Source organism: Neolamprologus multifasciatus, chromosome 1, assembly GCF_963576455.1.
Source record: "Neolamprologus multifasciatus chromosome 1, fNeoMul1.2, whole genome shotgun sequence".
Classification (NCBI taxonomy): domain Eukaryota; kingdom Metazoa; phylum Chordata; class Actinopteri; order Cichliformes; family Cichlidae; genus Neolamprologus; species Neolamprologus multifasciatus.
The window spans coordinates 27,280,675-27,294,517 of NC_140439.1; the positions used below are offsets into that span (position 1 = coordinate 27,280,675).

At 39.7% G+C, this 13,843-nt stretch overlaps 1 protein-coding gene across 2 annotated transcripts in view; it reads right to left on the reverse strand.

Annotated features, from left to right (window-relative positions):
- Positions 1-1,678: 1,678 nt before the first annotated feature.
- The window catches only part of nfatc3a (nuclear factor of activated T cells 3a), a 58,160-nt gene continuing 45,995 nt past the window's right edge, over positions 1,679-13,843 (reverse strand). For both annotated transcript variants that reach the window (XM_085164113.1, XM_085164102.1), the window contains exon 10: positions 1,679-4,689. In XM_085164113.1, the coding sequence (XP_085020239.1) occupies positions 4,640-4,689 (50 nt within the window). In that variant the 3' untranslated portion in view covers positions 1,679-4,639. The remainder of the gene's footprint in view (positions 4,690-13,843) is intronic.

Consider the following 13,843-nt stretch of genomic DNA (forward strand, 5'->3'; position numbering starts at 1 on the left):
ACTAGATGGGTTGATTACCTGTTACAGCTGAAGTGGTTAAAAGAATGTCTGTAAATAAGCAACAAAGTCCTGTTGAATTGTAGAGCAACCCAAGCGTGGACATCAGAGATTCTCAAAAGAAACAACCCAACAGGCGACCTGTTGGATCTAGACTTATTTCAAATTAAGAGCAGATTAAAAAAAGCTAATTCTAGATGTGAGCTCTACCGCCAACTGCAGCACGTTAAAGTTTCAGTAGATGGCGCCAAAGAATGGTTTCAATGTTTCACGTAGTTCTGGGAACCGAAATTCAGAGGTTCAAAAGTGTCAGAGCAAAAGGAAACGCGTACGTAGACGGACACATAACCACAACTGAAATGCGTTTCCTTCTTCAGTTTAATTTCGGGACATCTTTGGCACAGCGTGAGTGGAACAACTGTAGAGACAGAGACGACACAGAATCAGTCTCTGCAGCAACAGCAAAAGTGGCAAAGTTTAATTTCGGGGAAAGTGGGGACATTTGCGGCTGAACCTGCACTCTTTCTGGTGATCACTGAAATTAAAGGTGATTCGAAAAATGCTAAAATAAATAAGTACGCAAATAAATGCACATCTGCTCAGTGCAGAGACCAGACTCCAGAAGGTCTTTTATAATATTAAAAAAATAAACTGGAAAAAAGCAAAACAAAAACTATAATGGTTTCAGAGAAAGTCCGGGAGCCGAGACTTCGGCTTTGCAACCACATCAGTGTCCGTCCAATCCAACTGGCGAATATAAAACCCAGTCTGCGATTTCAAATACGGACATTAACGCTTTATGATTACAGCTCAAGACATCGACTCAAGTTTACAAGATGCGACTCAAAAAGAGACGAGCTGATCCTGCTGAAAATCGATGTTGATCACCAGGCAACTGAGTAATCAGCAGCTGGTCTGGGTAAAAAAGTAAGATGAGATGTTCATATGCGTTTCCTTTTATTTATCAAGTACAATAGGCTGCTGTGTAAAAGTCTTGAGCCACCCCTTATTTCTTTATAGTTTGTCAGACAATCATTTCTTAAAATAGTCTTTAGTAGTTCTTCTGGCTTTCAAAGTTTCTGCTTTTTTCACGTATTTTCAGTCTGGTACTAGTACCTGACCATTTTCACGTGAATGTTTTCTTTGTTAAGCTGCTTAACACTCACCTATGAATCATTCAAGACAACAAAAGCAACCTAACCCAGATGAACCAGTGTTGTGTCTACACTGGATACCTGAAAAAAGCCTGTGTCAAACCCCAAAACAAAAAAAACTATCAATTGGAGATTTGTAGTATCTCTGAAAGGCATGTCCTTTCAGAAGGAGGAAATCCCAAGACCTGCAGGAGCTGAGAGATTCATCTGGTTCTTCAGTTCATCCACCTACTGTTCACTGAAGCTTCATCAGAAATGGTCTGAGTGGAGGGATGGGAAGCTTGCCTAAGAGTGTTAAATAAACAAAACTAATATCAAAACACTGATGTTTAAGCTCACTGGAACTGTACAAACTGTGTTTTTGACTTATATATTGAACTTCCACTTATGTTTACAAATAATGTTTATGAATATTAATAAAATCACTTCACTCATTTACCATTAACTTTGCAAAATATGAGGACAAGTTGTATAAAATAAAGTTGTATCTCAGAGAGATCGATGAAAAAAGTGAGGCGATGCAAAGCCATGGCTGAGCTTTTGGTTTTATTGACATACACTAGAGTCTACAGTATGATGCAAGGTATTATTCCCTTTGAATAATTTCAAAAAGCACTGCAGTCTTAAAAATTACAAAAATTGAAACATACAAAATATACAAGAAATGACAATACAAGGCTTGGTAAACATAAGCTAAACCTGTATTTCCCTTATTATTATATGAGACGCTCATGTCCCCACCTTTTTTAGGAATGACATCCATTTCAAAGTATCAAAAATAGAGTTGTACAGTCTCTGTTGCTTTACTATTATGTAAAGTGGGAACATATTGTTCAGTCTTTGGTTATGACAGACGAGGGCAGCAGCCAGAGTTTACTGTCAATGCTGGTTTTGCTTCTTTTTAGTTTTTTTATTATATATATTTTTTAAAAATTTTATGGTTTTTTTTGTTTGTTTTGTTTGTTTTATTTTGTGTTTTTTTGTAGACTCGCGTCTTTCAAACTGCAGAACCAGCTTTATGCAAAAAAAAAGAAGAAGCCCAAAACATCTTTTTCCTCCCACCCCACCCTTAAAGTCCACAATTCCCCCTAAAAAAAAATCAAACAAAAATAACAATAATAGTTACCGACTTATGTCTTATGCATAGAAAAATAACAACAACCCAGAACAGCATACAGACACACTGAAAACTGGTTTTCAAACAAGAGTTAAGGCATTCTAATAGTTTACATAGTGACATGATACTCGCACTATCTGAAGGTTCAGGTTTTTTTCTCTGTGAAGTTCATAAGCGACTTTACACGTATTTTATAATCTCCTTTCTCATATATAACATCATATCTCCCATTTGCTGTTGTTACAATTTGCATAGCCTAAAATACATGTGTGTGCTTCTCTTGTTGAAAGTAGGACTCTTAAGATTCCTGTCTTCTGTACAGCATATTTGGTACGAACATCAAACACTCATCTGCACACTCACTCAGAACTGAACCTATTAAGATGCTTGCACTGCGTCCTCGGCAAAGCAGGTTGGCTGATGGACGAATCCAGGATGCTAACGGAATCAATCAAGCATCTAAAACACATCTAGAGTCTACTCCTACAGGCATCAAGGTCTTTTTTTTTGTCTTTTTTCTTATGTAAAGGCATTAGGCAGAGTCTGAATGCATAGCATAATCATTTTCACCTGGAAACTCACTTCAAACCATAATTAAAGAAAACACTCCTGAGCTCTCCTCACCCTTGTCAAGCTTAAGGCAGAAACCAGTAGAAATCTTCAAATCAAAATCAGTATCTGTCTGTTCATATCCACGTCATATCTGACTAAAAATATGCCTGAAGATGCTCTTTCCTCAGGTTTGTTATTGCCGCCGTACAGGCACTGCACATCTGCGAGGAGAGAAAGAATGGGAATGAATAAATCCTGGAAACGATGGAGGAGGAGTCTTGGATTGTTATCAGCAAAGACTGATTGTTTTTAATAGAGGGATGTGGGATACCCCCCGATACATCAGATTCCTGTTTTCTGGAGTCCTGGATTTCAGCTTTCATTGCTAAACAGGGTGCAATACATAAACATTTTTATGCATAAATACTTTCTCATAATTGCTGCGTCAGCACTCATACCACTAGAAATATGACTGCTGTTAGGAAACGGAAGGCACACAAAGGGCCCTGGGAGATTTGGGGAAATTTCAGAGGCAGAAAGCTCTGTCTGTGGACCAATGAAAAAACTTCTCTCGAACACCAAAATAATCTGCATCTTCATGCATCTTCCAACTCTCCCTCATCGGGATTCCTGAAATCACATCCGCATAATCCGAGCCCCATATCTGTTTCTGAAACAGTTAAACTTAAAGCCTGCTGTGCAAAACAACAAAAACAAAAAGCTTTCGCCACCACTGAAAGCTCCTAACTGGTAATAAGGCATTTGTTCAATGTGAAGAAGGCAGAGAAACAGAGGAAGAAAAGATAGGGTATGGTGGTGGTGGTGGTGTATGGGAATTAATGTACAGATATCTACACGGCTGCAAGATTACAAAAAGTTGTGGAATGTTGCAGATCCGAAAGAGACCGGTGCCACAAGAGCTCGTTCTACCTGCCAGGACCCCGCTCCTCTAAATCTGAATATTTTCATCATTTACAGGAGGGAAAAGAAGGGGGGAAAAAAGAGTGGACAGCATCATTACAGCAAATTTTACTCACTCAGCCTGACAGCAAAGCTTGGCTAGCAAAGCTTTTTCTGAAATAATTATGGGTGTTCTGATCATTATTAAGCCAATTTCACCTCTTAATTGTTCTGCCACACTTTTGCTGAAGTTCAATTAACCCTGAATATTTTATAGCACCCTGGTGCTTAAGAGTGTTGCCTGAGAAATTGGCAACACTGAGAGCACTGCCACAGCCCTCTGGCTCATTGTGATTGTGCACTACTGAGCATCTCTTATTCTCATAAGAAAGGTCAATGCTGGTGAGAGGGCGACGACAGCGCATTAAGTTGTCTCTTGTAGATAAACTTAAAAAAGGTGAGTGCTCAAGACTCACAGAGGTGAGAACTGATTGGTCAGGAAGACTGGGTGCTTTGAAGGGTCACAGACAGACCTGATCATTAAAGAGCTGAAGAAAAAGGTTTTTTTTAACGGTTTCTTATTGTTCTCTGACAGTTTTTACCCTGGCTCTAACTTGGCATGGCTACAACATCCTCCTGCTCACTTTTTTTTAATCTGTGTAGTTCAGCATCAAGTTCTCTACACATGACAAACAGTTTTAAAAGAAATCAGAGGAGTGTCTTCTTCAGGCTGGTGAACTTGCAAATCCTTGTGGTTTGGAACAGACTCTCCCAACTGTATTCAGCCGTTGACAACAATCGTCTCTCTTCAACCCCCTTCTTCCATCAGGACCAGCACCCGGACCGGCACCTGGGTCCATACTGGAGGTGAGGAAGTGGCAGGATTTACGAGTTGCAGGGGATTGGCGCAAGGGCCGAGCTACGACTGGTTGGGGGACTGGGACATGTCTCTGTCGATGATCTCATTCACTGCGAAGGGAGACAAACAGAAAAAAAATATTAATAAATATTCAAAACTCTAAATATATTGTTTTGTCAGAACATGTGCATTTCTTTCCAGCAGAGGTCAGTGCAGTTCCACCCTGAGTTCCTTATAGGACAAAAATAGCAATTTCAAACTGCCAAAAGATTAAAATGGAGAAGAAAAAAAACTCTAAAAAACTGGCAAACGCAAAGGTCACAAAGTCATGGCTCTGACGTGAGATATAATCTCTCCTGACATAACAAATGAGAGAAACTATTCCATTCACTGAATGTGCCAATTCTAAACCGTGTTCAAGTCCAAGAAATGTTAGCAGTTAGCACAGCACATTGACTCCTATAAACACACACTCCTGTGCAGCTGGCCAACCAGCGGGGCCGTCCATTACTTCATTAGAGATTTAATGGTGGTTCAGTACATTTCCTCAGGCCCGTTCATGGGGTGTGTAAGCATGGCAAAAAGGTTGTGTAAAACCAATCTATTGTTAAACACGTTGTTGAGCCCAGAGAGGCACTCAGGCACAGCAAGGTTAATTACTCAACACACTCAGTTAGAGCCTGATTTTAAATAAATAACAAGCAAGTCTTTCTCAGCCTGTTTTCCAGCCAGCCTGAATGGTTGTTTTACATCTGCTGTCTCCATTCAGAACTCACACTGGGGCCACAAGAAACACAGCAGGGAGCCAGTAAAAACTGCAGCCATGAAGTAAATCAGCTTTACTTTGACGTGGTGAGGAAGACATGAGGAAAGAAAGAGTAAGAACACTTTCATTTATTTTAAATTTATGGAAAATGTGAGGTGAATGGGTTTTTTTTCCATTCTTACAACATGTATGAGTTCACCTTTTATCCTCTGACTTCTTCATGTGGTTTCCCTAAGTGTTTTAAATGACACGATGACAGGTCAAAAACACAGAGTGTAGAAGACAGGCTCGGCAAACTGGTTTGGGTGGGTGTAGCAAAGACCTCTGGCCCAGTGTGACACCAGCACTCAAAGGCAGATATGTCTGTGCATGCCCATCAAAATGCAGCTCTTCTCCACCCCACTCTGTCCACATGTGCAGCTGTAGTGCAAAATCAAGCCCCCACTCCTGAGAAGTTTATAAATGCTTTACTGTAACTCAGTTAAAATATGTGACAGGGAGCGACTTAGTCATCGATGAGCGAATGAACCAGCCAAGAGCGTTTCTTCAGAAAAAAGAAACCATATTCAAATTTAACAACACGTACACAAACACGCATAAACGCTATAAAGTAATACAAGTGGAGTAAGAAAGCAACACAACCTTAATAAATTCAGCAAAACAAAGAAGTCTTAACATTTATTTTGTTAACCTTTCTATCTGTTTCACAGCTTCACCGCCGCCTCCTCAAACTCAAGAGTACTTCAAGTTCATTTTTTCAAACTGAACACATGATTTTCTGTCTCAGTCTCTGTCATGGGACCAGAAGCGCAATTTAGTGCCTTGGTGTACTTTATTTGTGTTTTCTGCTGTTCGCTTTTGTGTCTGGCCACCATCACTCACATCATCCTGTTAGCGTGGGAGGCTCTTCCTTTCCCATGTCAACCATGTTCACACACACACACATGCGCGCACACTCTCACACTCACAGCAACACCACGCACTTGTGAGACTACCGTGTGATTATCAAAGCAAACATTTACCTTTGAGCATACAGTCTAACTTTGACGTATAACATGCAAGTAGACTGGTTCATTGCTTTGTCACATAATTCCTCATGTGAAATAAAGCTCTGATGGAGGACCACAGATCTCCTTTAAAGGCCGTGACCTTTTGAAAGACAAGTGCTGCAGCTGGGCTCAAAATAAACTGCATCTTACAGCTGTTAATGGACCGCCAGAGCAGCAGCTGCATTGATAAAATGACACAGCTATAGACTGAGTTTCTTTTATTTCTGTAACACCAGTTTAATGAAGTTCAATAAAGGTTTAACATTTGACTTCTTGCATTTTTAATCCAGATCAAATTTAGAATATATCTTAATAGCACTTAACTGCACTAAACGTAATTAAATTGCTTTTAGTGTGTAAGAAAAATTACGACTGTGAGCACTGATGCATCAAATTAGAGGTACACATTACAGAGTTGCGCTTACAGGCCTTCTGCACATCTTAAGCGTTATGTGGTAAGCTCTGTTTATTCAAGGGAGTGAATCTGCCCTAATACCACAGGAATATGAGCAACATAGTGTGAAGTGCGACAGACCGACATTAAGTGGGCGTCTGCAAAAACTCATCACTTTCCGCTGTACTGATTAGATTGTTGCATAGGCAAACATTAATCTATCGACCGATAAATACGTAAGAAGAGACAAAAAAAAAAAAGGAATTAGCATAAAAATTCAGAAAACCCAGCTAAAGTTTACACTTATTCCACTCATTTCGATTCAATTTGTTCGCTCTCTCTTTCAAAGAAAACCAAAACAAAAAAAACACAACCCTCTAGTGAGGTTTCCCAAAATGAACTGTCAGAAATATTTTCATGAGGCTTCGGTCTTGATATTACATCAGCGCTCGATGTAAATTTGGACAATTTCGTGTGGGGCCGTCGGAAATAAGCAGAACTTATTTTGGAAGAGAATTTCCATCTCAAAAAAAACATACAACGGAAAAGGAGTTTACTCCACCTCTGCCCATTTACGATTCTTTTCTGTTTCCCTTCTCATTCAATTCAACAAACTACTTGGAACAGCTTCAGTTTCATAACAAAAGTTCTAACGTGTGGACTAAAAACTAGAACTAGCAGGTCAGTAAACCAAAACGCTTATCTTTAAGGAGAACAAGGCCACAACCAAAGCAACAGTAAGCAACTGAGCAATAATCGCAGTCTGTAAAAATAAAACGTTTCCCTCATCACTGAGCAACAGATAATCTATGCTTCAATTTAACCTGGAGCTCCACACATCAATAACCAGAAGTGAAACAGAGGTTTGAGTCGCGCATAAGCTATGACTAGTTTCATATGCCATAGTATTTTCTCAGGTTTACTGGTATTGTTCATGACGGTGCAACAGAAAACCAGTGATTCAGCCCTGCCTGTCGTAGTAACTGTGGCTCTGAATGTCTCAGCCGAAGGGAGATCCTCTGCAGATGACTGGGAGGGGGGCTCCCTAGTCAAAATATACATCTGCAGTCAGCCTACTACCACTACTACAGTTACTCCTACTAGTAAAGGCTACAATCAGATCACTCAATCCTCTGGGAGCTAACAGATTTAAATCTTTTAACTGACTGAAAAGAACAAAACAAACCCATGAAGTGCTGCCTCCTCTCTTGCACGATTAAAGATGTTAACTTAGAGGGAGGACGATTTTTCCAGTCACCATGCATGCAGACCTTTTTTCTCATCCAATCTTTAGCAATACACTGTTATGTAGTTTCCAGCACAAATACGAAAGAAGTTTGTCTTTGAATGCAGGAGAAAGAGAAAACTCTTTAAGTTAAGCACCACTACTGTCTGCCCGTAGGCTCGGTAAGAGTCACAACGAGCAAGAAGGTCCAGAATATTATAGATATTACCTCAAACCCAGGGGGAAAAAAGCGTGGCTACAAAATGTCAGGCAGATTTTAAATCTTAGAAATAAACTGCTAAGTGAGAAATGAATTTGTTGTCAAATCTGCATATTGTGATTGAAGTGGTATCAGGGGCTCTGTTAAATTTCCCTGAAAGGAGGTTTCACATCTAGCAGGAGACCACTGTGACTAGGTTAGCTCACGTTTCTAAAGTGCATGTCAAAAGCATAGGCACATTGAAAAGATTTCCAAAATGCAAAACAGAAGTGAAACAGGCAGATGGTCATTCAGTACGATAAACATGTCTTCTGTCGAAATGGAAAGTGGGTAATTATCAAAACTCTTTATGACACACTGAAAAACATTCCCTGACCCAGGCATTAAAAACATTACTCTGGCAGTGCGGCTTAAGCAAATAGCTCAAAGTTTGAGTGACTCTTTGGTCCAGCAAATGAAGACAACATGCCACAATGGAAAATACTGGCGCAAAGGGAACAGAGGGAAGCAAGACTCGGTTTGCCTGCAACAGGGAATATCAAAGCACACAGTTTCCACTTGCAGGGCCCTGTAATGACATGCACACATCCTCACAAAGCCTCGTCTATGAGAGCAAACTTCAAGTAAAAGAGCCACTGACTGATCACACACATTGGAAATAGACGGTCAGTTGATAGAACTGGTATTGAAATCTTCCAGGCCTGCTCCGGAAAAGTCTTCCCCCCCCCTTTTATTTCCATTTACCCTTCATCTCAGCTGCTTCTCTGTGATCCCTTTGTGCTTCATTTTAATTTTACTTCTGGAGTGAGTGAGTGGGTGGGTGAGGGCACAGAGCATACCGGAGAAGCTTTTTACAAAGTCTCAGTTTCTCAAAGTCACTCATCTCTGTGAATCATCTGTGGATTTCCCATTTGATCTAACGGTAAGTGATTCGCAAGACTCTCGCCTTTCAACGAGGACACAGAATTGTGGTTCCACTTAGCGGATGACCGGAAGACAGAGTTTTAAAACAGAAACCACTGGAGTTTGAATGGCCACTTGGGGGGCATCTCCAAAACCCACACCACTAATAAAATGTATATACTATTGTTTTGGGGTTTTTTTTTGTTTTCTTCATTTAAACTGTCATTTTCTACTGGCTGCAAGCTGAACTAAAACAACAGATTTAGAGCTTTTTCCCCACTTCAATTTTCAAAAAAGTAACATCTTCAAATACTTTCATTAGCAAGTCTAACATCCAAAGATATTTCAGGAGCAAAGCAGGAAATCTTTTAGATTTAAGAACAAACAGAAGAAATTTATTTGTCCTGTAATATTTTGGCTACCAACAGGAATGCAGCGGCAACGTAGCCTCAACAGGCTAAAGTGACTCACCGAAAGCTCACGGGCACAAACACACACAAAAGCTTGCAAACACACATTTCCACAGCTTTACAAGGGGAGTGAAAACTGCTTCACTACAATCTGTCAAGTCCTTACTTGTGCACCATGAAAATGTGGTGACTCGTATTAATTTTCCAGTTGAGCACCAATGCTCCATACCTGGCTTAAGAGCACAGAAAACAGACTGTCAACAAAGCAACAGAGGAAAAAACTATGAAAAAACCTTAACCATAAAAGCAGCAGTACTAGTTTCCTAAATAATATCATATATGCATATTTAAAACAAACAAAAAAACAACGTACGAGCTAAACTACTTTTATTACCACAGAGGGATTTCTAGGCTTTCCCTTCTTCTAACGAAAAATGCAGCAACTGGCACCGTCTCCATACCAGGTTGCCTCTGCCAAGACATCTGCCTTAAACTCTTTAAGACCCTAATTGTGTGGAAAGATGACACAGAAAGTCCTTTTCCACTTGTTTGAGGGGAAAAGACCAGCAAATGTTTGCCATTGTTTTTAAAGAGCAGCAGTGGCATTTAATGGAAATCTATTTTCCTTTCACTGCTTACAGCGTTTATGCCAGCAAATCAGGAGTTTGGGGTTATTCGTGTTATTCTTCTGCCTAATGGCAGTATGAAGTCTCTAACTCTAATGTGTTAGAGACTTCATACTGTCACACAAAACAACTAATTTCTGTTTTTTCATGAAAAAAATAATGTTCTGTAAATGACTTCAATCGGTTTGTGATGGCGACTCTACAAATGAACTTTTCATTCCAAGAAAAAATATCAGTGAATTACAGCTTAGAAAAGGACCCAAAGACAAAAAGGTATTTGAAAGTCTAATTTTATGTTTAATTTCATTTAAGAGAAAGCTGTAGCTGCATTTCTCAAAGGTAAATCCAATATTTACTGGCTTTCCCCCCCTTGGAGGGCCAACTGCTGAGAAACAGTCTTTTTGGATTACTTGGTCAGTGGCCAGTTCACCACTTTTTTTTTTTTTTTTTTATTACAAACTTTCCAGTTCTCAGCTATTTTGTAGCATTCATGGTGCACACATCATTTGCAGGATGCACATCATGAAATGACTTTAAATAAACAAATGACAGTTTATCATTTAGAGATAAGCAAAATGGGAAGTCGTTGGCTTTGGTGGCATTATAACATGCCTCTCATTACCTGGTACATACCAAATTATTTCTGTCTGCTAATATGAAACTACAACAGCTGGTGAATTCACAAAGACTGGAAACGGGAAAAAATTGTTTTCTGTGAAAGTAATCCATCTGCTAGCACCTTCACACATGATTTAACAGCAGATTATCTTTCTGTTAAAGAAACAAGTATCACTTTCATTTGGACATTAAGTGTAGACTTCATGAAGTGGCCCAGTAACTGAACTCTGTAAACTCTGTATGCATGTGTGAAGCAGCACTACTGAGCTGGTGGGTGGATTTTGTCACATAATGGTATAGACAGTCTAGCTGCTTCATAACCCAACTCTATTATGAAAGCTAAGCTAAGCCAACCTAGTGCTGCATTCACCATCACACTGAACATAGAAGAAGAGATTAGTGGTGCTCTTTAGATAACGAGCAAGCACATTTTTAGTGCAAAAATGTTGCTTAGCAGATAAATCTGTGTGGAGCAACAAAGATGGAGCAAAAAAGTAAAAAATAAATCTCCCAACATGTGAAGATTTTTCTTCCACCACAAAATACTTTTTGTCCTTTTAGCAACAGCTGGTGAAACTTTTTCATTTGTATGTAGTTTCTTTCCTTGTAAACACAGAAAAACAGAACAATAAAAACATATATTTAAAGATGGACACTGCCTGGCATATTTGATGACATCCACAGGATTATACGTGTCACTCAATGTGCATGTTTCTGTGTCTTTACTGTGCCAGTGTCTCAGCATCGAGGAGTGCAAGCAGCAGGGCTCTGCCTATTATTAACCCTCAAAGCCATAGCTCACAGTTTGGGGCAGCTATGAAATTGGGCAGGGCAGCGCTGACAAAAGACCGGCTTTGTTGTGGACACACGCTGCGCGCAGTGCCGACACTACAGCAACTGCTCACATGCAAACAAAGCCAATAACACACATGCTATTCTTTCCCAGCTGTGCTCTGCAAACATAAAGACAGTCACGTGCAGATTAATTAGTTAAGTGCACAGGTTGGCAGCAAAACAGCTTCAGACTCTGTCACCATGACCACTATGCATTCTTTAAGCCGCTACCATGCTCATACAGTCACCAAACAGACGTGTATCTATAGATGCTTGGAAAACCTGCCTGACAATCTCACGGATTATAAACCTATTAATCACGTATACGGCACCTAAATGGAAACTATAATTCATTTTCTGGTTAAAGTTCTGATAAACCTTGCTCTATACACCAATTGTGACAAATTTGTTATAAAAACCGGTGTCTTTGATCATTTTCCATTAAGGCACCACCCAATTATATTCTGTTCTGTTTTGATTCAGACATCAAAGCAGTAGAAAAGCTCCACATTTTAGGAACACTCTGTTAAATCTCTTGTTGCTTTTACATTGAGAAGATACTTCTTTGCTTTTGTGGCTTATGGTCTTTCACTGCAAAGCCTAATAAAAAATAACAAAGAAGCAATTATGTATCTATGTAATTTTTATATACATCTTAAGTGCTGTTTCTCCAAAAATACACTTCTGTGTTTAGACAGGAATGAAAATTTCAAATGTGCATTACACATTGTACATAAGCATTAAATTATTCAGTTTAAACTTCAATTTAATTTCAGATTCCAAGAACATTTCAGATTGAACGTCTCAGTTGAGTGACCCTGCAGTGGGTTTGGATTCAGGACTTGTCTGTCCATCTGTCTGTCAGTCTGTCTTCTCACCTCCTGTGTCTCCTGCTCTGTACGGGCAGGCACACACACACACACACACACACACACACACACACACACACACAATATCAAAAAGATGCACACAAACACAATACACACAATCTCTCCCTAACACACACACCAAGACACACATCTCGCGCATGCTATGGTGTGCGTCACAAGTGCCATCTGCTTGCTAATCAGAGTAGTTTTCTACACATTTGTATTCCCTCTTCTATCGCTGACTTCAGTCTATGGTAGTACAGCAAAAGTTGAGCTTAAGTGTGAGTCTATATTAAACCAGTCTGAGAACAAACTCTTCTAAACACAAGAAGCATTTTATCAGAAAACAAATGATAATTATGTGTTCAAAAGTCATAATTTTAGATTTATTTTTTTTTTTTTCAAATTATGAAACCAGAATGCAGGTTTATCGCCACGCTTCATGAATTCATAAACCCTTGTGGTAAAATTTGTGTTCATCCTGATCTGCCTGTCTGCCAAACTGGGGTGTATGTGGTCTACTTAAGAGAGTGTGCTGCGACCTCCTAAAACTCAGAGCCGGGTAAAAACTCCACATTTCTACTTCAAAACATGGCCTACAGAGCTGGGCTGGCACAGAAAGCTATTTTTAGCCACAGGCTCAAAGGGAGAGCTTACATTCCCGTCTGAACTGTGTCACTCACAAACTTTTCTCACACTTTTTTTTAATAAGAGATTGAGTACAGACAGCTACTTTCAAAGTGACTGTGTCTCTGTGTTTGACAGGGGCAGAGGCTGAATAACGCTGCGCTAAAGTTTCATGAAGAAAAAAAAAAAAGCAGCTAAACAGACTTCATGTGTGCACATGAATGAGGTTGTGAAAAGGGAATAGCTATATGTATTCTTAAGTTTTATACACTATTGAACGCCACCAGCTGTTCACACGACTTACTGAGAGCAGTGCTGTGTTAATGAGACTGACCCTTTCTAGAACGCAGTATCACACTTCCCTTACATAGCCTTGCCAGGCTACTTATTAACCCTAAATCTTCAGAACTCTCATTTGAATATGTCAGTAGTGGTAACACAACCTACAGATAAGGAGGTAGGTGACTTAGAACGGTGTGGATTAACATATTTTAGGATGAGAAGTTCATGGATGAGAGAAAAAAAAGGTGCTAAATGCATGTGCTGACTTCATGGTCAATTGTTAAGTCAACAAGTTCTTCTGAGCATGCTAATTAGAGTTGTTAGTGCAGGTACACACACGCTCAAGTACACACAAGCACACACAAGCACACACAGGATGTAATTACTGCAGCAGCACACAAACGTAGTCGTCGTGTTCCAGCCACAGTCTTTGCAAGTAGC